This window comes from Colletotrichum phormii (assembly GCF_030913505.1).
Source record: "Colletotrichum phormii strain CBS 102054 chromosome Unknown BDP81scaffold_14, whole genome shotgun sequence".
Classification (NCBI taxonomy): Eukaryota; Fungi; Ascomycota; class Sordariomycetes; order Glomerellales; family Glomerellaceae; genus Colletotrichum; species Colletotrichum phormii.
Genome location: NW_026851456.1, coordinates 1,074,391 through 1,101,942, shown reverse-complemented (window position 1 = coordinate 1,101,942; position 27,552 = coordinate 1,074,391). Strand labels below are relative to the sequence as shown.

Genomic DNA, 27,552 nt, shown 5'->3' with positions numbered 1-27,552 from the left:
AAATCAAAATCGACCAGGTCTCCTTCACTTCCCGACTCAGAACGGAACATCCCCGGTCTTGATACGCATCGAAAGCAAACCCCGTCATCTTCACGGGACAATATATTATAGAAGCTTGTCCTGGAGTCCCTAAATGACAAGAAGTGCGACTGATGACTTTGTCGAGGATAGCGAGCGGCAGAGGCATCCACCCTCAGTTCTCATATACCGCCATGGCAAAGGTTCGGTGCTGAACCCTGCCTGTTCCTTCATCCTCGTTCCCTTATTTTCCAAGAACAATGAGGGGCAGAATGCTCGAGACCGAGGGCCTTGGGGCTGCCAGATGTATAAAGTACTCAAACACGCCAGGCTGGGAAGGACAATATGGGTGTGGAAGACCACAACGTTGTCCTGCTCCGTGTTCCTCTGCAAGACGCTGCTACCCTGGACAATCAGGTGCTCGCTAACACCAGAGCTACGTGCATGTCTAAGCAGTTGACGCACAGTGGGGTGTGTACTTCGGGGGTTTGACAACAGCCCACGACCAAGAGCTGCGCTGACCTGGAATTCGGTCGCCTTGTAAGCCTCTTCCTAGGTCACGGTAAACGTTACCCAGAATTCGCTGACGGCGGCGGCGATATTGCTTCTGGATGAAGCGCCGATCCTCGGCCTCGACTGTGGCGGCTTTCAAGTATGGCCATTTTGCTCTTAGGGCCCGGGGTCGGTTGGAAGAAGAGTTCGTAGGTGCGTGAATCCTCAAGTTAAGGGAAGTGATACGGACCATAACACCATCACGGCAGGTGGTCGTGAATATATAGAGGCAACTTGAGACCCATGTTCTCGTTCACAACAGTGAACTGTTCTCCGGTGTTCAAGGTTGAAGCTCTCCAGCAGGACCGTATGCGCGGATGCTTCCGATCCGAGGAAAGCCATCGGGGCGCTTCGATTACCTGGCCAGCAGTCTAGGCACAGAAAGAGAGTTTCAAAGACTTCGAGAGAGCAGAATGCCTTCGCGATCTGGCGGCATGTTTCATCTCCTTTGGAGAGTGCCCAGATAGGCCCTGTATGAACGATTGCCGGTTGCGTGAGGGCCCGGGGTTGTCGGCCTGCGGTATAGATCCAAAACTCCTGTGTAGCCGACTAACAAGATTATCACAAGGGCATACGTCCTCGTCTTGGTGCAAACTTGCGATAAAAACCAGGTTGTGATGGCCCGACTGATCTCTGGTTGAGTTCAAGTAACCGTACGACTTTATCGCGAAGTGCAGAAAACTTATCAGCAAATAAGTTCTTCAGTACTCGACCGGTTCGTTCGAGAGAATTGCGTGTCGTAGTCGTCAGTGTCGAGGGGAGGAATGTTAGTGTAAAGTACTTTAGGTAAGAAGAGGCACAGTCATTGAGAGGCTCGTGCGGTGCGATGGAGAGGACTCTCCGTACTAAGCAGTCTGGCTCCCAGGTGATGCGAACATCTTCTACGCTATTCCACGAACCGCCAGAGGCCGATGCGCCTACAAGCGGCTCGACGGATAAAAGGAGTAGAGCCGCAGCGGAAACGCAAAGACGCTCCATAGCGACGACATCGCCCGTACTCGCATCCCCGGCCGTAAGAAGAGTCAGCAGTGTAGCGCTCGACCGGGACCAGATTCGTCGCAGCAAACCGTGGTCCTCGACGCCCACGAGGTACAGTCCAAATTGTCTGACGATCTGGATATCTGGCCTGAAGGTGGATACCACCGGTTTTCCTCCAACAGTCTTGGCTCCTTTCCGGGCTCGGGGGGCCGAGTGAGGAACCAGGTCATCGAGAAAGCCCATGCCGTGCGAGAGTGCAATGTATAACTGAGGCTACTCGGGCTCCGTGGGCCCCAGGTCCAAATTGTGGCGAAAGCCAATGATAGTGGTTTCATTCGAGTGATGATATCGTCGATGAGAACTTCGACAGGGCAACCGTAAGGTTGCCTCGAGCTCGTAGTGAGAAAGACCAGAAAGCCTGAGAGCAATGTTCTGACTGCCGAAGATGCCAACATGTTATAGCGGCTCAGGAGAGCGAAAGAGAAAGTAACACAACGGACAGCGTCGCTTTCCTGCTGAGATCTCCTCGCAAGAGTATTGTATGTCGTACGCACAACTCTACATCTTAGTCGATCAGTATATCATCCGCCGTCTGATGGACGCATGCATCATAAATTACGTCGTGTCCTTCTGCGCTATCCGTTCACCAATGAACTCGCGCAAATTATCTGCGACCTCTTGAACTTCATCTGGCCAAGAACAATGCTTCTTATCGGAGTCGGTGTGCTTTCACGACGCACATGCGATGACAGCTCTCCCCTGGTCGGCGACTGCGATCGAGATGAGCGCCAAGGGGGGGTGTCGCATAATCCGCTGCTTGTGACGAGAATGTCCAGCAGGGCCCGGGGCGCTCCAAGAAAACCAGGTCCTAATTCGCCTGATTGTGATTGCTTGGTTCTTGAGGTTTCGAGTAACGTCGACGTATTTAGTTGCTGGGACCAGCTTCAATTCCGTTGGAATTGTTCGAGATTTCGCAGAGTAGTCGATTGATCTCGCCATTCACTTTACGGTTCCATCTGTCTAGATCGGGAGACGCTGCCCGTGCAGACGATGGTTGAAATCGTCCGAAGACCCAGTCGACAAATGATCTAGTTCCTTGGTGGAGGAGCGTAAGCGACGTCGACACCAGTGATCATGCCATGGACGAAAGAGTCAAGCATTTACCCGCTCGAAAGGGTCCGGAGCGCACAATAGACCTGCTGAGGGTTACAAGAATTTGTACTCCCACGGCTAGTGACCGGAGTGTGTAGATATACAATGTTAATAATGGAGTTGACCAGAGAAACTGGCTCCTCTGAGGCCTACGGCAGAAGTATACGGGCAGAGAAGCAGCGACACGACAGTGCGTCGCTGGCGTCCCTGGCCTTGTGTGAAAGACCAACGACCTCGGAGGGAAGAGGAGCAGGCCGTATGGCTAATAGATGTCGGAGTCAACATATCAGGACGGGCTTCGACAGTTTTCGGTTTTCGAAGCCAGCTCTGACTTTGACACTGCCCAGCCCGATCCCGTATCTCCTCTTTTTCAGAGGTTTGCTGATGTCTTTATCGACAACCCATGCAAAAGGGCCCGGGGCATAAGTCATAGTAGAAGTAGCCACATAGTCAAATGGTAGGTTGAGAGAGAGAATGGGTGCAAGTAGTGCCAGGGCAAGTTCAAAAGACAGTGATGATCGTAGTCAGAAGCGTAGGAGAGAAAATGCAAGCAGAATCATGGCGCCCCGCTTGATTGCTGTCTTTCTCATCCACAGTCTCCAAAACAGACAGCATCGCTTTGAGCCTCTGGGTCTCACTCGTGATCCGCCGGGTTAGGATGTGAATGAAGCGACGGATGCGCTTGTTCACGATCCCCCAGCGGCAGCGCAGTACGGCAGCGGTGTGAAGAGAAGATTTGGTGATAGTTCCCATGTCCGACATCATAATGAAGGCATGGAGGCACCCGCAATGGCTCAACATTGACGTCTCTCCTCCACGACTCAACACCATCTCGGACTCCGGGGCCCGGGGGTGCTCTGTCTTCAATCGCGGGATGGGTAGTTAGTGGTGCTTTCGCCGGAACCAGCAGTCTTGTCTGCATAGACCATCTACTCGAATCGATTCTTGGTTTGGTGGTCAATGTTGTACAGAGGCTCTGAGATGAGGAGCGTAGGCAAAGAATGAAAGACAACCGCTCAGGTACACAAATTGGTATGCCCTCAGTGATAGCACGAGTAGCCAGAGGGGATGGGAAGGACTGAATTGGTCTCGGATGAGGTCCACTAAGAAGCCCAAACAGAACAGCACCAGTCGTCTTCATCTCAACGGAATGTAATGGCGGGAGATGGTGTCGCTTCAACTTCGCCGGCGGCAGTGGGTGTGGATTTTCGTTGTCGACCTTCCGGCTAGTAAATGGTAGCCAACTAAGGCTTTATAAACCTCCAGCAGTTGGTCTTCCTCTTGAAGTCGTCGGCGACGGACTCTTTGCATGATCGCAAGCGAGGGAGGTAGGTTCCTCGCTCCACTGGGCTTCGGCCTTGACGGTTTGCATGATCCGCGTTCAGTTAGGATCAACTTCCTTCCAACCAAACACTGATACTCCCAGCAACTTGGTAGTTTGAGTGCCGAATTTGACCTCGATATTTGTTGATGCGGCGGGCGAACATGAGCTTGTACCTGTCCTTTCACCCAAGTGGGCCGCTGAGCGTGCTCGCGGTTGTCCCTGGTACAAGGGAACCAAGAACGCAGTACACTTGGGAGGAAGCTTGACTTGGAGCACGAGCAAGCAATTGTCTAGGGTTTCCTGCGAGATGGCAATATCGCAGGTTAGAATACTGGAAACCGGCGTTATCTGGGTCTCTAGAGAGCTCCAAAACGGCGAAACAGAGTGAGTCCACACTAGATCCTCCTCTGTGAAGTCTTTGTATCCTCTGTTGTTCTGGTTTTGGATGCTCTTGGATCCATGGATACTGATGTTGCGATAAAGGTCTCGAACCAGCATTCGATGCTCTGCAGATGGCTATGATGGCCATCGATATCCGACTCTTCCCCTAACCCACAGGACGGGCGCACGAGGCACCGCGTGGCCCTTTCCCTTAACTTGTGCCGTAGTTCGGCGAGAAGAGTTGTTGACTGCCGAGACGACGATGATGGACTCGCGCTCGACTCTGATGAAGCCAAGTACTTCAACTTCAAGGAGGCCCTGAAGCAAATGGGGATACGAGAGCAGCCGCGCCAAAACGAGGCGACCTACTCCCCGTCCCTTGGCAAGGACAAGCTGAAGATACTGCGGCACAAGCAGAGATCCACGAAGAGCTCAGGCCTGCCACATCTGAAGCTTCAACCAACAGCCCGCTATGCGCACTTCGTCGTTGTCACTACGATGGGCTGGGGTCTCGGGGAACAGTTCGCAGGTTTTGGGCCCGGAGACCGTTCTGCAGATTGCAACGTTAGCTCATGACAGCATCCTCGAGATGTGTAGACTTACGGTACGGAAGATGAGTGCATGGTATAAAGCGTGGAGGGATAGACGGGAGGCTCAGTTGATGCTCCCAAGTGTTCTTGATGTCGTGTGTATCCGATTCTATGATCGACCCGAGGCATTCCAAGGTTGGATGGGCAACATGGGTGTGGAACAGCACAACATTGTCCGGCTCTGTATTTCTCTGCAAGGCCTTGCCACCCGCGGCGATCAGGTGCTGGTTGATACCAGGAAGCCAGAACAGCCAGAGCCGATCCGGTGATACTGGCCAGTCAAGCCACCAGTGGCCTGAAGGATTGCGTCGGCTATACCCTGCACCATCTTCAACCCGGCCAAACCCGACGAGAGCGTCGAGGGAAAAGTTGCGAGCGACTGGCAGGGAACACAACACACACAACGTTATAGTTCGCGCCCTTGTGTGTGATAATACTACCGCGCTCCCTACCAAGCAACAGACTTCAGCCCTCAAGTCCATTTATATACACTCGCGGAAGCTTGGCTGAGTAGATGCGGATAGACCAGAACGCGATAATCTCGTACTCGAGTCCGCGGCACAGGACTAATCCTCTCATTAAAGATGGCCAGCTATATGCCGGAATGGTCAGGTCCTGTGAAGACACTGCTCGATCTGTTAGCGCAATCCAACAACAAACGAGACACCCCGACGAGCAAGAGAGATGGCGATGCATTGGGGATAATTGTTGACGTACCGCACAGAGCTAGGCAGATGATGCATATGCTTAAACAGGACCGCGAGAGACGTTGGCCGACGGAGCGTGGTGCTGTTGGCCTGCAGCTTGAACCACCACCCGGGCGTGCTCGCTTGATAACCATTGGCGCTACATGCCAAAGGGCCCGGCGGATAATAGTCGGAGCTCCGTGTCCAAGTCGTCGTCTTTAGCCCCGAAACCAGAGCCCGTCGGTTCGTGAGATATGCGAGGCTAGGAAGAGTGCGTGATTTCCAAGGTCCTGCGGCAGGCATAGCGCTTGAGTACTACTAAACCTAGAAGTGCGGCTTATTACACCCACGCCGCCTAACGTCCCTTGTTTCTCCGGGTACGACCGCCGCCCTGATGAACTGCTTCTTCGTGTCGGCCCGGAGTCTTCCGCCAACTTCGCAAACCGGGGGGCCCAATGATTGGTTGGGTGATCACGGCAGGACAGCAACGAGAAGTCACACACGTTACCTAGGCCGGACCGTGATATATGACAGCAGGGCCAAGCAGCGAAGCAGGCCTGCCTAAGAAATGGCCTGTGGAGGCGGGAGGGGGGTAATATAGGGATTTCCGGAAGAGACGGCAATCTGATAGAATCTGATGATTCTCAGAAGAGAGGAGATGGCCTTGCGGAATTCCATGTCGCAGTGTCCTTGATATCGTAGGACACATGGCTGGTCGGAAATTTCGCGGGATACTCTACCGTGTAGGTGCAATACAAGCGTGGACCCGGGGGGTCTTGATGTAGAGAGGAGGGAAAAGATAGGTGAATTGGATGATGACCGGTAGGAAGGGAACATCGCCATTCAGAGCAGAAACAAAATGTCTCTTGATGGCAAAAGTGTTGACTGCCTGTCTATAGGTAGACGAGCGGTCACCGCCAGGGCTGGACTACGCCCGGGGCCCGGGGCCCGGGGCCACGTTCAGTGGGCTGATGAAGTCGAAGGATGAGAGTAAGGATAGGAGGTGAAGAAGAGAGGAACTCAGGAAGCGTGTGGTCTGCGGGGGGGCTCATCGGTAATATCAGAGTATCCTCCATGGAGAAGGATCAAGACTGACAACCTCACCGCCTGACATCCGCAAAAATGCAAGACATCGGCAGGTAGCATCCCGCACTCGCAAGGGCCAGTCTTTCAGGAAAGCCGGGATCTCAATGATGATCTTTCAGCTAAACATGACACGGCCCGATGCTCGAAAGCATGCCACAGATGGAAAGTTTGTAGTAGGCGGAACCAAAAGGAATCTGACGTGTCTGATCAAAGAATGCCCACGGTTCCCAGGATGTAAGTAAGGAGGTTGTATGGATGGAATCTCAGACTTCCGTGCTGGGGACGTGCAGTTCGCCGACATTTCATCTCAAGCAAACAAGACTGACTGACTTACCTCATGTTGTTCCCCATGCCGCATAAAGTACCCATCTCCACCTCAAGAGATACATCAGAAACAAACGGATAGGCACAACTGATGCAAATGCCAGGGTACAGATCGTATTCTCAAAATACCAGTGGAGCACGGCTGCCAGCCGTCTAGGCAGATATCTCAACGAAGATCCCAGTTCCGAGCATGATCGAAAAGTCGGTGGGCGGGTGCAAGCAGACGGGATCAGATAGGTACACCACTCGACAAAAGGACGCTTGAGCGACGACCGCGATCCGGTGGAAATATACGGGGCACAGCTGCCGGCTCCCGGCTCCGTCCGCGACAAAGTATCCTGATTTTCAGACACCCAGGCTCCAGCTCGACCTCATCCAGCATCGGACCGGCCTATCTGATATGTGATGGTCCTTCCCGGCCAAAGCGGTTGGGCACGTTGTATTCTAGTCCCGCGGCACAGTCGTCTGCCAATCGGATTCGCAGCCGAGGATGAAGTGCCGGAATACGAGATGTCACAGCCCGATGCCATGGACCGGGACGTAGCATCCGCGAAAGTGAGATGAGACTGTCAAACGGGCGCCACTGAGCCGCATGACGCCCATCGTTCGAAAACCGTCGACCGACGTGTCTTTGGACACCTCCGGTAAAATCATCATGTCTTGCTGTCAAGGTCGTGGGTCAAGGGTAAGAGGCCTCTGGGCCTTTAGTAAATAAGTTTGCTTACGCTCTCAACGCTTCTATCTATCCCGTCCATTGACGAGAGATGGGGCTCTGATCTAGAGCCATGCATAAACTCTGAATGGCCAACTGCAAAGCGCAGGACTTGATCAAAGGCACGTTTTCTCCCAAACGAAAACCAGAAACTCCACCGTGTCTAACGTGTCCCAGGCAGCACCGTCCGCCCAATTACAATTATGACAAGCAGCCAAGCGTTGGCATCTCCTTGCCATCACATGCTGCCTGGGGACCCGAGCAACCATCTCGTCTGGCGGCATGACCAAATGGCTCCCATGGTAAGCCTTCCAACGCCAATGCAGGCTCAAGTTCCACTAGAGCCGCAAGAATTGACACCCAATGAAATCAGAAACCAGGGGTATCTCCGCCATTCTCCTTCCTTATAACGTGAAAGACCTCCACTTCTGTTTGGACCGTCGCCGGCATCAAAAACTCCTCGTCATTGTCTTACTCAATCTCCGAGTCCGGCATCGCCGGGACATCTGGCGAATCGTACGTATCCCATGCTTTCTGTATGACGTCCCTGTAGTGTTGTGTTAGCTGTCTTGTTTGTTCTCGTAATGATGTGGAATACTCACGCCTCAACTTTGATCAATTCGATGCCCTTCTTGCGGCAAAAGGCCAAGAAACGCCTCTTGGTGCGGTCCCGCTTGAATTCGGCCAAGAGGTCGCCTCTAGGCTCGCCATCGGGCGAAATCACGACGCCATCCTTGCATACCACAATGACCTTGGAAGTGTCGGTGGCCCATTTCAGCTCCTGGATGTGTTCCAACTCCAAGTGGAAATTCACCGGCTTGGCGTAGATGCCCCAGGTCAAAGTGTCGCTTTCCGCAAGCACTTGATGCTCAAAAATCTGTTCGCCATTATCCGGTATCCAGTGCCAGTACTGTGTCACACCGGTGCTAACGCTGTTCAGTCTGGACTTGATCCGGTTCAACGCCCAGTCGTGCTGGCCGATATGATCGCCGCTGTAATCATCGGTGTCGGTGAAGCCGTCGTAGTTTAGATCCTGATCTTTGGGCTTCCCAGGAATTCTAGCCGTCTTAAGCTTTTTCGATTGCCTGGCAAGCTCAGGCGTCGGCGGCGCACTCAGCGGCGTTTCGCTTTTCCGGGATTGAAATTGGCTTGGTGGTAATTGGCTTGGTGGCTGAGGCTGAGACTGAGACTGGACAGGAGGATGGACTGATGGATAGACCTGAGGCGGCACCTGAGGCTGTACCTGAGGCTGGACTTGAGGCTGGGACTGGAACTGAGGCGTCGGTGTCGGGGCAAGTGGGCGCTGAGATGCGGCGGGATACTCTTCGTTGATGAAAAACTTGCGCTTCTTGTTATTGGGGGTGCCCCTGGCCGAGTTGGGGGAGTCCTTTGGCCCCATCTTCATTCCCGACGGTCTTCCGATGCTCTTTTTGCCGTTGGCGAGTCTCAGAGCCACGTACTTTGAATCGTGGTAAAAGTCATGAACCGTCTTGGCCAGGTTGAAGTCAGGTCCGTCCAAGATGATGAGCTCCTGCAGGCGCTGACGAAACCACTCCAGCGGGGTGATGTCAAGAGTCTTGAAGCCTTCCAGAGTTCGCAGAGTGTCAGCAAGACGGAAAATAGTGTCGTAAGAAACCAGTCGGGTCATCATATACTTCTTCCCCACCAATTGATAGGGGCAAAAGTCTGCTTCGCTCAAGAATTTCAGAATCGTCTCTCCTCGATTCACCTGTCTGCCCAGCTGGAACTTCATGCTGGTCTGCCCCTTTTCCAGAGCAGTTTGCAGCTTGTCTCGCCATGACTGCAATGTCGGCTCGATCAAGGGCACGATATCCGGCCAGGCTGGGTCCCAGTACTCGTGGGTCCGATCAACCTTATTGAAGGGTACGCCGGCCATGCACTCTGGATGCGTAAAGACTTTTCCGTCGTGCTTCAGCAAGAGGTTCGCCTTGGTGATTGGGGTCATATCCTCATCCGTCTCGTCAGTAGCTGTTGAGCCTTCGGCAAAGCTCTTGTCTCGGGAGCCAGGTCGACTCTGGCCGCCGACGGGAGTCGCAGTGCCGTTGGTGAAGCTGCCGTTGGCGGCTCGTTCGTTGTAGACATCTTGGGCGTTGAGCGCCTTGAATCCCCTCGTGGGCGGCGTTTGACTTATTGATGACGGGACGTCACAACAGTTTGAGCTCTGCCAAACGCAATTACCACATGCCTGGAATTCAGGCATATCGAGGCCGATGCATTGTGCAAAGGGGCCCCTGCCGCTGGCACACGGAGTGCATTGCTGCGATTGTTTCCGGACGAGGCCAGTGGCCTGAATGATGGCGCCCTTCCACTTGTCCTCCGCCTCTTCGAAGGCCCTCATGTCGTCCTGGCCGAAGGAGACGCCGTCGCGGAGCTGGACAGGTCGTTTTTGAGGTAAGCTGGACAGATATATGACGATTCTGTTGCTCGATACGATACGGTTCACTGGTCCCACGGTACGGCCCAATGCGTCAATGATCATGGTCAGTGCAGGTTGGTTGGGTCTGACATGACTGGGGATCGTCACGGCGGCACCATTCCGATGTTCTCCGTTGGTGTTGATGCCGTTGAGTCCGGCGCTGGCGACCTTGCTTAAATGTGACGGTTCAACAGGCCCAGACTCGCGGCGCGGGGCGGCGCCAGCAAGAGCTGCAGCTGCAATGCTAACACGTTCATCATTCTCTTTCCGGCGTTGCTCCTCAAACCAGGCAGCCAACTGCATCTGGTGGTGTTCGCGTTGGATCTTCATATCCTTCCTGGTGTTTTGGAACCTGTCATTAAGCTCTTCGAGATGCTTATGTTCCCGTGTGATGGCGCGGTGAACTTCTAGCGCACGTCGCTCGAGCTCATTTTTCTCCAAGTTCAGTTCGGTCAGGCGTGCCATGTAGTACTTGGCATTGTCGAGATAGCTTGCGTCGAGGTTCTCGTCGTCCTGCTCATGCACCTGGCGCACGGACTGCCAGTAGTGCTCTTCATCCTCGGTGACCGTCCGCCTGTCATCTCCAGGATCGAAAGGCATGGTGAAGGGGCCCCAATTGGGAGGGAGTTGGTGGTGGTGATGAGCAGATGAAAAGTGCGGGTTCTGAGGGGACGTGTGAGTGAAATGCGTCGATAAACGCAGCAGTGCGGTTCATCCAAAGTTGGAGACACGGGGCGCAGGCTCTCGAGATCGGTCGGGCAGAAAATCGAGATTACTTGAGCACGAGGGTGCGACCGTTCCAAACAAGACTGGGGTTTCGCATTGAAGGAGATGGGGAATCTTGAATGGAAATGAAATGCGGCGACAGTCCGTCCAGGCCAGGCCAGGGGTGTGGAATCGGTGGATAAGCCGAAGATGTCGCGAGCGTCGATCAATCCACGGCGACCTTGGGGTGTGTTATGCCGGCGCTATGGCCCGTGAGTGTGAGGTGAGGTGAGGTGCTGTCAAGATTTGTGTGTGGGAATGCGATGCAACAGGAGAGGGGTTCTGAAAGTCAGACCGGGGAAGGCAAAGTTAAGGTAAGGTAGGTAGGCATCCGTATCCGTAGTGGTAACTGCAATCCACGTCAAGGGTTCGGAAGGAAATAGCCGACGTGACGTGAAAACGTTAGGCGACAGTTGAAATTGGTCGAAGGTGAGGTGAGGGTGAAGATGGGAGATGAGGCGATAGCGTCAAAAGATACGGATAGGACTTGGCTGCAACGGGGGCAGCGGGATGTGGGTGAGTGAGACGTCAAGCGACGCAGATGTGCAAGACGGTGGCTGTTAGTGTACTGTACGACCAGTCCCTAGGTCACCGTATTGAAAAATTCCGAGCGATAGAAAGGTAGCGTGGGTGGCAGGGGACCAGAATCGACTAATGTACTTAGGTGCGTCGATGTCGTTGAGGATACGCGGATTATAGGCCCGATGGAATTTGGCGATAGGCGGATACCATCAGCACACGGTCGGAAAATGACAGTCCAATGGGTGTTACTGCTGGGTCGATGGATGGCTGAGATGAGCGAGACAGTCCGGGAAGTGATGGGCCGGAATGTCGAGGGCAGAAAAGGTCTGGGGTTGCTGCCCAGTGATGATTTGCTGTCGTAGATGCAGACAAAAAGACGTGATACGATGCAGGTGCGAATGAGATTGGGTCGTTGGGATTATAGGTGAGAAAGATAGTCGACTGCACTGGACTGCACCTCTGACGCTGTTCAATGTTGGAAGGCGATTAGTCGTCAGGTAATGAATATCGCGTGTTTGCACGTGACCTCGCGCAAGAAATTAGACGCTTACTCCCCTGTGCCGACGCAATGGAAAGGATGAGGGAAGGGGGGCAGATACTAGTGTTTGTACGAATAGATAGGACCTTGGACCGGGGGGGGGGGGGGGGGGGGGGGGGGAGAGAAGTGGCCCGGGGATGTGTAAGGTGCGAAGGATGATGGGGCAAGGCTTCAGTTACTGCAGTTGGTCGGCGGTCGGCTGTTACGAGTTATCCGTCGACAATTCCCTGATGAACTGAGTCGGTTGCGGAAAATGTTTTGTCTGTGGGGGGGGTGGGGGGGGGTGAAGCCAAGCAAAATGGGCCTTGGATTGAATCAGATCGAATCCAATGCGTGGTGGCCTTACTCCGTAATTAGAACCTAGAAAGATGTGCCCGGGGGAAAGAAGGGGGGGGGTCTTGTGCCGTGTGAGGAAGAGAAGGGGAAAAATTCAACAAAGGGAAAGAAAGGCGAGAAAGGCCGGGACAATGAACAATGGCAAATGGCAGGCACCTTGGGCTGGGAAAAGCAGCAGCAATTTGCTTGATTCCCCTGCCTTTCTAGTCCCTAAGGCATCTATTACCTGATGTACCATACTTAATCCAAGTACCTAATCAACCGCATGGCCACCGTCACAAAACCTGGAAGGTAATAGAACCCGTACATAAGGTACATACCGAAATAGTAAGAGTACCTAGGCCAGAACCATCGGGTCAGGTACTGCCTATGGAAGTCCGGACTTGCCTCGATGTTGGCAAAAGGGCAGAAACGGACTGGCAATTGCCCCCACCGGTACACGCACAAGAGTGAAGAGGAAGCCAATCGACTTTCATTGCGTCCTTCCCATGTTCTATCTTCGGGTGCATTACCCTGCTAGATAGTATCAATAGTTGAGGTAACCTAAACTGGTGCGAATACCTTGTCGCTTACCTAAGTACTCCATACTTTAGGTAGCGCTACCTACCTCAGGTCCGGTGCTGGCCCATGCATTGTGCATGTACCTTTTCTAGGTATTTTCCCCAGTCCCTCGTGCCTCCCTAGAAAACATTGTTCGAAATTGAAGCCCGGGCAGATATTGCGCAATCGGCAGGATGCTCACTCAAGGTGCTTGCTTACCTTACTCCGTAGCTACCTTACCTAAGGTAGACAATGAGTATCCATCCTATGGATAACGAACTCATTCCCTCGATTGTATTGTTAGTATTGAATTGCGGGCTCCCACCTTATTACGTACCCTGTCTCATGACACTTAGAATCTGAGTATTACATTGTCGCACCTACCTTAGACCACGTGATTGGATGCAAGTGCGAGGAAACTCAGGAAAGCCCCTTAGCTTCGGGCTAGCGCACGCCGATAACAGATCCGATGGACCCGATAAGGCACCCTGACCTGGGCCCCCCTCCACTTCTTACCTCGTCCCCTCCATCAATATCAATACTTCCAGCCTAGGTTCTCAACCGTTCAACCGCCTTTATTCTGAATTGATGCGATGAGGTCTGGACTCCCGACACTGACTGACATATTGATGTGCTATGAGTCGTGACTATCTGCACAACGGATATCCAGTGTGCCAGTACGGATACCTTACTCAAAACTTCACTCGGCCTCGTTTCCGTGTTCCGGTCTCCGTGCATCTCAGACTGGACTCCACCTCCACTTCCCCCTTCCAATCCAAATCCTACCTTGGAGACACGGACGCAGATCGCAAAAAAACCTTTCTTGTAGCTTTTCAATCAAGCTTGTCAACGCTTGTCTGTCCGTATCTAGCAATCTACCACTTGAGTATAATCTTTCCCCAGCTGCCCAGCATCTTCCCCCCAGGCACGAGCCCGAGCCTCTCGCGCTGCTCGGGCAGTGGATGTGACTTTATCTTGCGGGCTACCTTGGGAGATTGCTCGCTTGCTGCTCACTGCTCTCTCATCCAAGGTTTGCCCGGGATCTGAAAAGGATTACACGTTGTGTAATTAGCCCACCAACGACAGTCCATCTCTTCTGCTTTGCCTAGATTGAAGTCTTTTCAAAGCTTGACGCCAGATTTCTCCCCCTTTCAATTTACTATATTGCGTATGGCAGGCCAAACTCTTTACTGAGTTCGAGTCAAACTACCACATATACCCTTATTGCAGAGTCACATAGTGTCTACACATGCCAAGACATCGCTGCCTCGACCTGTATTCGAATTCGGAACGAGCTAGGTGGAATGACACGTTCACCGGGTCAAGACTTCATCCGTGTCATCTTGCGCTTACTTGTATACTGGCCCCCTAGTGAACAACCACGCGGCTTGCATGCCCTTCAGACCCTTCCCCTGGCTGGTCTCCCCTGGCTGACGACTCGTAATCTCTACCCGCCGCGCTCAAGTTTGCTGTATCTTGATTGAATTAAACTATGTACTACTGACACCCGTGGGCATCGATACCTATACGTGCTAACGTTATTAACCTATTCGCTTGTTGACCGTTGATCCATCTACAACCGGCCCCGCCGCGGCCGCCCGCCTCAGCCCAAAAAACTCAAAATCGGCCGTGTCTCGGGATGCAGCCCGACCTATAAAGACAGTCTTTTCCCCCAAACGCCATTCTGATTCAATGCCCAAGTCGTTGTCATCCCCAAAGTAACACAGATGTACGAAAAATATCCGCTGCAGATCGGCAAGATCCGGACTCCTGTCGTGAAATTTCGCCGTGGAAAACGCCCATTCAAAGTCTGGGCGTTGTCATGCACATCCCCAACTGTCAACCTCGATACTGCATCAGTACCTCGCAGAGTAGCGCGCCGGTGCCGGCGAGGGCGAGTAGGAGTGATCGTAGCCACCAGCCTGGCTGTAGGGGTCGTTGTCGTAAACAGTCGCACGGCGGTCCTCCTCCGGCAGCAGCTCCTTCACTTCCCAGTTGTTCATCCTAGTTCCAACTGAGAACTCGAGATCCTCGCGGGTGATGGAGTCCCAGTACTGCAAAAAAACGGATTAGGATTTGTGGTCATTTCAAGAGATTCAAGTTCACATACCTTGTACACCATCATGACACCCAACAGGTTGCAAATGGTGGCGAAGAACAGGCCGTCGAGGTAGTGGCTGACGGCGGTGCAGATCTGGGTGCTCACGGCGTACAGGATCACCTGGCCAACGACGAAGAAGAAGATGCCAAAGGCAATGTCGCCCAGCGGCCAGCGGTCCTGGAGAGTCCTAACAACGAGGAGGATTTGCAGGGCAACGTAGACGAAGAGCTCGATAGCGTTGAGCAAGTACAGGACGACGAACAGGCCGACGGTGTTGGTGGGGCCCAGGCCAGCCCATGACTTGAAGGTCGCAAGGGAGACCAGGAAGCATATCGCAAAGGCCACCAGAGAGCAGACGCGCAGGAGCCAGACGGAGAGGAAGGTGCCATCCTCGTACAACTGGAAACCGACGAAGCCGTTGATCAACAGGCAAGTAATCAGAGCCGATGACAAGCCGTTTTGAACTGACACGAAGTACGGGTAGGGGTCGGATCCAGGGGGGACGACACCTGCATCGACGCAGAGTGAGATGAAACTCAGAAGCATATAGATGTAGAAGAACATGAGGATTTCCTTGCGACCTATGATTGTCTCGTCAGTTTTCTTGCGTCGAAGATGGAAGGGTCTTGGGGGCTAACGTACCAACAGCAGTGAATTTGCCACGAATGTGCAAGATCATGACGACGGTCATGAGCAGAGACACAATGTGCATGGCACTGGCAGCACCTTCAAAAATGATGGTATTTGCCAACTCGATATTACGGGCATAGCAGTCCGGCTCAATACCAACGCCGCTCGTCACCTCCGTGATGGGGCCGATGGATGCGCACAATGGCAGTGGCGCCATGTGGCAGATATTGGTGAAGTCACCGAAGCCTGACATGATGGGCTACGGCCGACCTACGGCGATGAGGCTTTTCGGAGGGGCAGATGGCGGAGTGGCAGCTTCGAATCGTTCGAGCAGTGCGCGAGGTATGCGTTTGAAAGATTTCGTCGAGAGTCGAAGGAAGTTCTCGACAGGGGTGGCAGCGAAAGGATACTCGGGCGATGGACCGAGTCGAGGCCAAACGACGGGCTCAACGTGATATGGATAGTGTTTCGTCGAGAGAGTGAGCGAGATGTCCGGCGAAGCCCGGTGGTGTCGTCGCGAACGAAGGGGACGATGGTGCGAATGGACGAGGAATGGATGATTCGATGGATGTCAAGGGAGGTCACTCGGATGGAGCGCGGGCGGGTTTATCGTGGAGAATGAGGCGTCGGGGGTCCGTGACGGGAGATGGCAAAGAGTCAGGAGTCCGAGATCAAGGGCGACGGAGAGGTTTTTTTTCTTGGACGAGAGTTTCCTGTCGACGATGACGATATTACGGAGGCAGCGACGACAACCTAACAGTGAAGATGGAACGGAGCGAGGGTGCGACAACGAATGACTAGGCAAGAACCTGATTCTGATGAACGGGCTGGTGGTTGGGAGCGAGTGACAGTGAACGGTTGCTGTCCGACGACAAGCTGAAGCTGAACGGGGGGAACGTTGGAGCAGCGTTGCTGTGGAAAAGGGAGGAAAGGAACCCACTTTGCACACTCTGAGGCCCTGCAGGTGCAGAACAAGCGCGGCAAGTGCAGGATTTCAAAGTGCCAAAGTGCCAGGAGGAGGCGGGCAAGAGCGGGCAAGGCGGCAGGCGGGTAACACACAGCAAGGAAGGAAGCACAGCTGGAAGGAGAAGGGGACCACTGGGGGATCTCGTAAGAGGCGCCTTCCCGGTCCAGGAACGGGACGGAGTGGAGCGGATGGCAATCTTTGCAGGTCAAGACTCAAAAGGTGGCTGGTGGCTTTTGAATGTTCCCCAATTAAATACAACAGAATGCCTTCATTCGCGACTTCTAACTGGCTACCTCGTGCCCTTCCTTCCTCCCCCCCCCCCCTTGGAGCGTTGAAGTCTGTATTCTCGGCAAATTATCCCAATTTAGTAGCATCACCCCTGCCCAAGCCATTGAAGTGAAGTCCATTCTTCCCCGCTAGCTCGAACACGAGGCCCCGTCGCCCCGTCTGGCAAGAAGTGTGAGCAGGTGAGATCCCCGTTGCTGCCAGTTGTCCAGCCACTTTTTAAAATCTTCCATGCCGTGTAGAGTGCTTATGTAATTCATCCCTTTCCCCAGAGTTGCAGTCGCAGTCGCACCTCTCCATTTCAATGCCGTTGAGTGTCAGTGACGCTATTGTCACCCTCTTTTTTCTGAGACGAGGCGCATTCTGTGCATCTGTCTGACCTTGATTGTTACGCCGTGTCCATTTCCAAATTCCACCATCGTCAAACAAAGACATTGAGTCGCGTTTGCGACGCGTTGCCCGTCCCTGCGTCAGGAAAGAAAAAAAACTGACATCGAAACAAGACAAACCTTGCAAAGAACAGCAAACTCCCGCTGTCACTGACGTGGGCACGCACTCTCCGCGTCGTCCAGTCAACCGTCGCATCCTTTTCGTCCCATCTCGCCCCAAACTCTCTACCTCTAATCACCTGCAAACCGGTTATCAGAACGACCTATGACCAAGATGGGTTTACTTACAGTCATGTCTCTATCTGGTGGTTCAATCATGGCCTTCGTGTCTGTGTCACACAGTTGTTGACCTGACAGCTTTATCGCTGTGAATCAATGTTGATCGACCACCACGGCAACCGCCTCGGTGTAACCCACAACCCGTCTAATACGTTGTCGTCTCAGCTCACTGGTCCAGCCAAACCAACGTCTCAGCCTGATGTGCTGAAACGTCACCCAACACGACGCAATCGCCTTGAATTACCACACCTTTCTCGACGCATGTCTTGGCGCAATATCGTCTCGTTTTCGGATCAGCCTCACCTAACGGATCTCGAAACCTCTCCTTACACCTCCACAGTAGGCAGTGACAATACCGTCAAGAAGGTGCCATCTGGAACCCAGCAATGCCTAATCCACGGCATACCCTTCAACATTCGGAAGTGAGCGGGCAGAATTTCCCCCGTCCAGCTTCGTGGCTCTTGCTGTGGCCCTCCAACATCTGCGTCACCAAACTCGTCATCGCTTTCCAGTAATACCATCGACCGGTGTTGCAGAAATCGCATCAGAGTTCGGAACGTTGCAGGAGTAAAGCTGGCTTCTTTGGTGATGCTGACAGTCACGCCAGCTTGTCCCATTCTCTCCTCCACGTCCCTCGTCTGGAAGTTGGCCCAGTCCATCTCGCCAAGGATCTCAAGCGACGTCGATACGTTGGGCAACACGTTTTGTTGCTGAGCGAGGCTGGCTGGTGCTCGTCTCCAACCCAGCATGCCATACACGTTGGCCGCAATACACCACTGGGCCTTGCTGCTGCTCCTCCTCGCATGTCCATTCGTGTCCGCCACGATCTGAAAAGCTTTCTTGAGGCACTGGATGGCATTGATGGCGCGGTGGATGCGATGCCACTTGGTCAGGCCGAGCAGCAACAGAGCCCTTTTGAATCCAACAGGCATACCGCCCTCTCGATCCTTGCCTTGATAGAGCTTTCTCATCGTCTGGATGAAGCGGTCAACCAACGTGGCAATGTCAATCAATGAGTCGGCAGCTTTCTCCAACTTATCGGCGACCACACCCGGCTTCAACCACGTCAAGCTACCCTCCCGCTGGAGCTTGCTATGCAACAAACTAGCCATGCAAGCGGTGACCTTTACCGCAGCTTGCTGGCAGTCCGTCTTCAGCATCATGATGAGGCGATGCTCAGCGTTTGCCCCGAACCCTACAAAGCATCGACTGACTGATTCGGATGGGTGGTAGTCGATTGTGAGGCTCCCGCAGTGCATAAGCAAGCCCTTGGTCAGGTGCTTCCTCTCCTTGACGCGGTATAACACCCGGGAAGAGCAAGAATCATTGTCGATCTGGAATCCGTCCCGAGAACAATGGCCAACATCGCCAGAGGCCAGCGGCATCCAAAAGACATCGTCGGCCAAGGGACCCGATGGGTGGTAGAACTTGGATTTGTCTACTGTGAATGTCCCACGTGGAGCTTCGACGGACTTCCATACCGCGGCCATGTCGATATCCGCCGGCACCAGGCGTGGGGCCATGGCGAAACTCGAAGACGTCAAGCGACGTATAGAAACGAGCTCGCGATCATTTGTGCTCTCGTCCCTTGCGTCGTCTAAGCTCTTGGATCTTTTGGACCTCTTGGATATGCCGAACGTCATCTCGCCGTTTATCCCTCGGTGGGTATTACAGGATAAAGGCTAGCTCGTACTACGAGTTGAAGTGAGCACCCACTAACACTTGTCTTGTTCTTCTTGGTGAGTATTCTTATAGGGATAGATGACAGGTGTATGTTGACTGATGGGCCGTCGTATGCCTTGATTAATATGTGCTCGGCAAGAGAAATGATGAAAAGACGGTAGATGTTCATAACTCTTACAGGGCGGCTACGGTACCATTTCTTCCCAGCTACAGACTCATCTCCAATTGTTAATTCCTTCAATAGAGTTTTGACACTTAGTCGGGGGGTTTTATTTTTACCTTACATAGATAGTTGCGACTTTTGCGAGCAGCTGGTCCCAAAAAGCCATCTCCGATGAGAACGCAACCTTACTTTTTCTACTGGTCGTGAACACATCGTCCGCAAAAAGATTTGTCTGGCTGACAACCCTTTTGGAACAGGCATCAAAGATGTCCAGTAACCTACAATAGTAATTCCCAAAGACTTGCGTAGAACGAGAGAAGAGGTTGTACACAGGTCCCATCGACACAGCATATCAACTTTTGTCGTCTCAACACCATATTACCGGAACGTACTCAAAACAAGGTGCCAGAGCGTACCGTACAAAATGCCTAGATTTGTCGACGACTTTCACACAGTACCTGGTTTCAACCAACCAAACATCACCAAAACTGCAATGTCACTGTCCATCTCTGATTGGTTTACACCCCCAAACCCTCATCCGCCCAAAATCATCGACAGACTGACTTGTGGCCATTACATCCACATTGATTCAGCTAGGAATCACATGCATCACATCACAACATCACAATGCCTTATGAAATAATCACTTGCTTTTTACTGTTACTTTTACTTTTTTGACTTGATTCGTTTGATCTTTCGTGATCTAGCTGTCATCGCTGACGCTTGGTTTCTATCTACGCCGAAAAAGGCCCCTTTGCCTCTTCGGAAGAACCCAATAAAATCCATCGCTTCCGCTCGTGGGCAAAGTCGAGCTGGCGCGGTGCATCATCCGGCAGATTATACACGAACCTAAAAGGCCCTTACTCTTTCTTGCCTTGTTAACCTCCCTATTACCCCGAAAGCCCAAAAGTAGGGAGAGAGAAAAAGACAGCTCCGCCTGATGCGATTTTCACAGTTGATCCATGAGAATCGTCCCTTTCCTTGCCAAGGTTCCCCAAGTTTCCCCCAGTCCTCCTTGGCCGCTCATGAAATAAAAAATAATGATCCTGACCCGACGCCTTGACAATGCAATGCTTAAAAAAATGAGTTGAAAGATCTATCCTCCGGATACCGTATCCGTGGAGTGTATGTTGGTAACGGTGGCTGGTTCATTCGATTCCCAAGCCTCTAGTTCGGGAAGGGTCCTTGCGGCAGACCATGGGGCATTTGCGGCATGTGAGCGCTCATTCTGTAGGGTGCATGCATGAACTCAGGAACCACACCGGTTCGCAGGTCGTTGCGCCGCCCAAGAGGTTGATAGTGCATCTGCGTCGTAGGCAGATGGTATTCGTTGAGAGAAGCCGACGGTGGAGGGTAAAGTAGAGTGTTGACGTGACGGATAGGCTTGTACGGGCTGGGTCGTTGTTGAAGATAGACGCTCGGCGAGTGTGACATGGGCGTATGCGAGATCGGGGTGTGCATGACGGATGTCGGGAACTGTTCCCCGAGGGGTGAAGACGCATACACGGAGAGACTTCCTGGGCTGTGTCTCTTCGTCGGGGTGCCGTATCCCATGTTGGGATGCATCGGGACGTTCGAGGGCGTAAGCGAGGCTTGCGGCATCGAGGTAGTGGCCGGCATGGGCAGCTGCGGCATCGAGACTGTCGTGGTAGGGTTAAACACTGTCGCCATAGCACGAACGCCGTTGCTCAAGGGCGGCAGAGAGACGTGTTGCTGCGCCGGATAGGTCGTCGTGGCCGGGTACATTGGTGTCTGTGATGGTGCGGGGTTGGTATTCAGCGTTAGGTTCGGTACGGGCAGACGCATGGGCTGCTCGTTAACGACCATGGGTCTGACGGCATGCGGCATCGCACTGGGTTGCCTGCTGAGTCGTTTCGCTGGGGGTTCCGCCACGTCTTCCTCCGAGCTTCTCTTACGAGCATTCATGTTCATACCCGAGACGTGCTTGCCAGAAAGTGGTGACACCTGTGGGTTGTGATGATACGTCGAGGGCCAGGCCTGAGTGTTGCTCTGCACGTGAGTGCTAGGCGAGTAGACGTTTGCGGCAGAAGGCGTGGGGGGCGGGAACGAGACTGCGGGCTGCGCGGCGGCGATGGGCGAAGGGACCGGCGAGGTGAAGGACTTGTTCAGGGGCGAAGTCGGTTGCTTCTGGGCCCGCTCGTAGTACTCCGAGAAGCAGGACAGCTTGACGAGCCATGCCTCCCACTCCTCCTTGGTGGCCAGCAGGCTGTAGCGCATGTTGCTGAGAAACTCGACCTCCATGACATGGATCTCCTGGACGGTGATGCCAGAGACTTCAGCCCAGGTCTTGTTTGTGTAGGTGTTATCATCCAAAACTAAGAGCTGTTAGCAAGCATTTCTCGCTCCCTATTGCAATCTTAACTCACACTTGTTGCCCAGCATCAGAGCAACCGTCAAAAGACGGTACTCACTACCGGACCGACCCTTGACGGAAGGATTTGTCGTCTTCAATCGATACACGAATAACAGGGCCAGCAGAATCACATTTTGCGTGACCTGCGTCGTCGAGAGCACGCTGTAGGCCCACTTCTTGAACTGAGGGAAGGGAGTCGCATACTCGGTGAGGCGAGGTACGGTGGCGGTCGACGGACGGGAACGGATATTTTCGGCGATTCGCAGGGTGTCCATAGACTCGAACCAAAACAGGCACGTAATCTGGGGCATATTAGCCACTACTAGTCTAGTTCTCTGCGGTGGTCCAGCTTACCTGTGCCGCAAAGTCGGCCAAGTTACCACCCTTGGGGTTAATGCAACTCGGTATCGACAGGCTGTGCAGAACGAGAGCCGAGGAGCCCTTCCGTGATGAAGTGCCATCTGGCTTGCCAATGGCACCTGAAGTCGGTGTCGAGGGGCGAGTCGAGTGTCGGGAGGTAGTTGAATATTGGCTAGTGCCCGAGGCCGGATTTGTTACCGGTTGTTGGGGTTGGGAGTATGTGTTGGCGGGTTGTTGATACCGAGGGTATTGAGGAGCTCTCGCGGCCTCGGCCATGACAGCCTTAGGTCCTCTTGCCTGAGCAACTGATGAAGGATATGAGGGAAGGACATGGCTGTCGTAGGAGACAAGGTGGGAGGCGTGGTAGGTAGCACTCATGGCGTCGGTTGGCGGCGTGCGAAGCCCGCCCCGGTACTGAGAAGCTCCTGCCCCAAGATTGAACCTGGGATCCTTCTGCAAGTGAGTGGCCGTGAATGAGGTTTGCTGAGAGTAGCTCTGTCTACACGACGAGGGGTGTGCAGGAGACAGAGGGAGGCTGTAAAAGGGTAAAGGTGCGGCAGTCGAACACATCGGAGCGGGGGGAATTGATCAGGGGGGGCTCGAGGTTCGTCGTTCGAAGGTCGACGGTTTCGTGAGCGATGCTGCGGGTTGCGGAAGAAGTAGTTTTCGAGAGGCAGAAGAGAGGTCGGAGAGAGAAAAGGACGGGTCGAGGGTGTCAGTCAAGGAGAATCCAGGTCGTGGGCTGCTACATTTGTGGTTGAAGCAGGCGGCAGACTTCTGATGATGATTCACTTGTAGAAGCTTCCTTCCTAGCAAGACGTGTTTCTTTGTGTGTGCAGCTCAGCGGGAGGCTGTGGGTGGTTTTGAGTCAGGCAGTAGAAGTCAACCTGGATTATATGAATGCTCCCGTCGGGTGGTTTTATCCTGTACTCGCAGGCTCGGGAAAGCAGATCTCTTGAGGATTGGTGATTTTGCTGTTGTCGAGAGTGTCTATCTCCGTTACAGGCTGGCCATGGCAAGGCGAATCGCCTAGGAAATCGGCCCAGTCGCAGTCTCGAACCAAGATGTTCGTGCTTATGGTCCAACAATCGAAGGGGGGGAGGGCCGTATAAATCGGGTTCGTCGACCGTCAAGGTGCTGGTTTGGTAGCAGGAGCAGAGAAGCAGCAGCAGAAGTAGTAGCACCTTTGGAGGGGTGAGTTGGTTGGTGGGCACGAAAGATCAAGGCGTGGAATCGGAGATGGGTTCGAGGTTGATGTCAGGTCGGCAAGGTAGGTACGAATAAGTCGGAGGGGTGAATGTGTCGGTGGATTAAATTCGGCGGAAATGGGAGGTAGGTATAAAGTAAAGGTGGAAGAGATGACCCTGGGCCGACGTGTACATCAGATTGTCCGTGTAAATGAAGGGCTCGTGGGTGGTGAGGTCAATGGGGCTCCGTGATTCGGTGGGATGGCCGTGGTGGGAAGGATGGATGTGAGAAAGGAAGAGAGTGTGGCCGGCGGTATTGAAATTGTATTGTATTGTACGGGATGTTGCTCGGTATTTGGCACACACACACGCATACATGTATACATGTACACATACACCACACTAGACCAGAGTGGATGGAACAGGAGAAGAAGAAGAAGAAGAAGAAGGATAATAAGAAGTAGAAGAGGCTAAAGACCAGAGCAGTAGCAAGAGGGTCCCCCCGTTCAACAAAAACAGAATTAGCAGAAAATAAAAAAAGAGAGAGGGACGAGGCGAGGCAAGCTGGACGAAGAAGAGTTTAGAGAGAAAGAAGCAAGGTAAAAGGCAAGGTAAGGCACACGGCAAGAATGGTCGGGACCGGGGGTCCAGGTAGAAAGGTAAGGTACGAAGTGATAGATTGAAGCCGAAGCAGTGCCAGCAGCACAATAAAAACGGAGTGTCTAGTAATATGGTTGCGTCGTTCGTTGTCTGGACTCTGGGACTCCCTCTACTGCTCTCCCGGTTTTTTTTTTTTTAAAAATTATTATTATTTGGAGAAACTTGCAGCAACCTGCAGTGAGAGACAGAGCAACGGGAGTGAGTAAGGTGAACCGTGAAAGTAAGGAACCTCCTACCTTAGCAAGGAAAGCAAGGTACCTAGTTCCCAGCCTAGGCACCAGTAGCGTATGTACCGGTCATCCACAGATTGGAAGGAAGGTCACTAGGTACCAATGTCTTGTACGAGAGCAGTGTGAGGAAGAGAAGTATCCGTATCCGCGCGCGCCCTGGTTATGGGTCCCCGTCTGGGTCAGGTCTGTGGTCACAGTGGATGGATGGTGGAAGGCATGGGATTGGGATTGGGGGTTTTGGGCAAGGGCAGGCAGGTGGCAGGACAGGAAAGGACGGGACCCGGGACAGCCAGCATGGGACATGGAGGGATGGATGGATGTACCTTCGTACCCTCCAGTATGGGGATTGAGGATGAGGTGGGACATGGGAGGAGAGGGGACCAAGGTACCTTGTTCCATGTGCGGCGTGCGGCGTGCGGCGTGCCCTGTCCTTAGTCTTTGGCTTGGAGGGGAAGGGGGGGGGGAGGTGAGGTGGGCTGAAAAAAAAAAAAAAAAAAGATACTTACCGACAGACCAGCTTATTTCCATTCGTACCTACCTGACGGGGTACCAGGTCTCCGACAAATAAAACAACCCATCCGCAAGCGCAGATTCAGCTGTGGAGGTCTGAGGAGCAAAGAAAGAAAGAGCGAAGCCGCACCTCACCTCAACCGGGAAGCTCCAGCACCGGCAGCACCAGCACACCAAGTTACGAACAAGCACCAACACGGCCGGCGGAGGGGGGAGCAGGGGCTCTAGGAAGGAAGGCAACTTGCAAGGAACATGACCCCAGAATTAGATACCTTTGCTTTGAGAGTCCGTCTGTATCCATATTCCGTAGTTGACTTTGTGCCCCTCCAAGTAAGGCAGGTTGTGGTAATAAGGACTACCGCCTGGAGAACAACTAACTACTGCACAAAGTACCTTACTTTCCCAAAGTATCCGTACACTTCTTTGCAGCCACACAACACTGGCAAGAGCAGCAATATGTGTGCGAATACCTCGGAGTAAGGAAGGAACCAAGCAGGCAAACAAACCTGAAGCTCAGTCTTTCCCCCCGTGTCCCCCCCTCAGCCAGCCAGCCAGCCCGTCCAGTCCGCCCGCCCCTCAGCAAGCAACCACAACCAAGCCGGTTATGGAAACAAGCCGCCAAAAAAATGCGGAAGTCAGGAAGGATTCAAGGAAGGGACTAAAGACAGTTTGGCTCAGGTACGCAAAGTACTTTGGGCCAACCATGTCGCGGGGCACCCTTAAAGTGGGTCTCAACCCAGAGGGTGAGAGGGAGGAAGGAAGGGGGGGGGAGCAAGATGCACGGGGATAGTCAGAAAGAGGAGGAGTGCGAAGTACTTACCGCCTGGTACCTACCTTTTCTCTCTTCACCACATGGGGCGTGCGAGTACCTACCTTTTCTCGCGTTGCGCCACCAAAAAAGACACATGCCTCGGGGGTTCCAGTTTCCAATGGTTGGCCATTTTCGATGCGGAACACGATTTCGATACGTACCTTGCCTTGCGGCAATGCACTTGCATCTCGCACCGGCACCAACGCCATCCATCTTGATTGACCCAGCACCAATCCCAAGTTCCCAACCTCAACCAGCGTCAGCCATGAGGAGGCGCCGCGTATGTGCATCTTTCGACACACAGGCAGGCAAAATCGCAAGACAAGGCAAGGCAAGGCGCGCGGAGGAAAGTCTAGCCAAGCCAAGCAAGCCTACGCAGCTCCAGAGCTCTCTAGCCCTCCTCTCCTCTCCTCGCTCCTCACTCCTCACTCCTCACTCCTCGGAAGAGTACGAATAGCAGGCTCGTAGGAGATACTCCGTCTAGAGCACGGATCAACGGTATCCAAAGTATCGTGACTGATGGAGCCTGGATGCATGACATGACATGGTCCAGTTAGACGCAGAATGAGTGACAGACAATCTGGAAGTTGCCAGACCGAATGTCCAAGGCTCTAACCAGCCAGTTCCCGTCGTAGGTCGCAGTGCCGTTCCCAGGTCGCCTGGTCCCCATTATAGAGTGATTGTGAAGACGCCCCCTGTCATGACCCCGACCATGAGTCAACAACAGAATGCTTTGCCCCGTCGTCAATGTTCAATCCCATCCTTGAATGTGATTCAGCAGGACCAGCACAGCGTATCGGGCAGACGTAATACCAGCCCAGCCCGGTCGGTGGTGGTGGACTGGTGTTCCTCGGCGTCCAAGTGCCCCAGTCCGCCTCCCCCGTCTGAGGTTTCTGCCAGACTCTTTCCCAGGCCACGGTACCAGTCCGAATCTTACCTAGTGCTTCGGTCCCACCTTCAGCTCAGGTGCGGTAATAAAGCCAGACCGTGTGAAGGCAGCGTCGCGGCGGCGATGAAGCAGCAAGTCCCCGAGCCTGAGATTTGGTGTGGCAAGTGAGCATACCGCATGAGGTGTACGACAACTGCTCGATGCTGAGTCCTCTGTAGGCGTGGGCGCGGGCGTGGGGTATGGGGCGTATTTCCTAAACAAGGGCCCAGAGAGAGCATCGGAAGGGTGTGTGGACTGTAAATACTGAGCGAGGGGCGTGGGTGAAAAAAAGCCGAACTTCAAAAGTCGAGGTGAAAAAAAAAGAATCATGTCTGAATCAAATGTGCAAAGTTGCAAAAAGGCTGCCAGCCAAAAAAGAGGTGGACTCAGACCTTGACAGTGGACGGAACTGCCACTGGCGGAAAGGACGATGCGAGTTTCTGTCCTTCTTTCGTGATGGTGGAGTGGCACCTGAGTGGTCGTTTTCCCTCCTTCCTTCAGATTCTCCATAAATCTTGAGGGTTGGTATCCACTTTTGAGCCAATCAGACTGCCTTGGTCTTGGTTATTGCCCCAGCAGAGGGGGAGCAGCTGCAGTGGAGGAGGCACCACACCTCAGGCTTGTTGCAGGCCAGACCAGGCCACCACCACCATTTTTCTGAGGTGTCCATCCGTAGCATCGTACCGAGAGGAGAGAAAGAGAGAGACCAGCTCGCAAGCACGGCAGGGAATATTACTTAGGTGGAGGGCTAAGAGGAACGCCAAATGGGAGTCGTGAACGTGCAAGAAAGGGAAAAGAAAGGACCAGACGCTGCTCCGTAGTCCGTATGAAGTACTCCGTACCCACAGGCACCCAGAGTCCAGCTCGACCAGGGGGAGAGGAGGAAAGAAAGTGACGAGGAAAAGGTACCTGTCTCTTCGCTGTCGTGAGTACCAAAGTTGAAAGTACCTCTTCTTTCAAGTGTTCCTGTATCTTGATGTCTGTATCGTACCGATCCAATCGAATCGAATAGGCCACTACCTACCTTATCCACCCCTCGTCCACTGTTCCCCCA

General features: G+C 53.4%; 5 protein-coding genes across 5 annotated transcripts; all 5 read right to left on the bottom strand.

Moving 5' to 3' along the window:
* Nucleotides 1–1,540: 1,540 nt before the first annotated feature.
* On the bottom strand, nt 1,541–2,176 carry BDP81DRAFT_432174 (uncharacterized protein). Its single transcript, XM_060590749.1, has one exon. It carries the CDS (start codon nt 2,001–2,003, stop codon nt 1,593–1,595), a length of 411 nt encoding a protein of 136 aa, XP_060443492.1. The 5' UTR covers nt 2,004–2,176; the 3' UTR covers nt 1,541–1,592.
* Nucleotides 2,177–8,274: 6,098 nt separating this feature from the next.
* BDP81DRAFT_396122 (uncharacterized protein) lies at nt 8,275–10,840 on the bottom strand (the record flags this gene model as incomplete). The annotated part of the gene is made up of 2 exons (XM_060588146.1): nt 8,275–8,350; nt 8,406–10,840. 2 exons carry the CDS (start codon nt 10,838–10,840, stop codon nt 8,275–8,277), a joined length of 2,511 nt encoding a protein of 836 aa, XP_060443491.1.
* A 3,957-nt stretch (nt 10,841–14,797) lies between these two features.
* On the bottom strand, nt 14,798–15,925 carry BDP81DRAFT_324316 (chitin synthase export chaperone; the record flags this gene model as incomplete). The annotated part of the gene is made up of 3 exons (XM_060584879.1): nt 14,798–14,995; nt 15,052–15,623; nt 15,685–15,925. The coding sequence occupies 3 exons, from the start codon at nt 15,923–15,925 to the stop codon at nt 14,798–14,800; spliced, it is 1,011 nt and encodes a 336-aa protein (XP_060443490.1).
* A 1,993-nt stretch (nt 15,926–17,918) lies between these two features.
* On the bottom strand, nt 17,919–19,621 carry BDP81DRAFT_482577 (uncharacterized protein; the record flags this gene model as incomplete). The annotated part of the gene is made up of 2 exons (XM_060595016.1): nt 18,111–19,621; nt 17,919–18,056 (listed from the first exon to the last, which is right to left on the bottom strand). The coding sequence occupies exons 1-2, from the start codon at nt 19,233–19,235 to the stop codon at nt 17,919–17,921; spliced, it is 1,263 nt and encodes a 420-aa protein (XP_060443489.1). The 5' UTR covers nt 19,236–19,621.
* A 984-nt stretch (nt 19,622–20,605) lies between these two features.
* On the bottom strand, nt 20,606–22,550 carry BDP81DRAFT_462620 (cyclin; the record flags this gene model as incomplete). The annotated part of the gene is made up of 3 exons (XM_060593920.1): nt 20,606–21,774; nt 21,826–22,114; nt 22,167–22,550. 3 exons carry the CDS (start codon nt 22,548–22,550, stop codon nt 20,606–20,608), a joined length of 1,842 nt encoding a protein of 613 aa, XP_060443488.1.
* Nucleotides 22,551–27,552: the final 5,002 nt, after the last annotated feature.

Coding starts and splice junctions, on each gene's coding strand:
- BDP81DRAFT_432174 (XM_060590749.1), bottom strand. CDS start 2,003: ATGTTGGCATCTTCGGCAGTCAGAACATTGCTCTCAGGCTTTCTGGTC.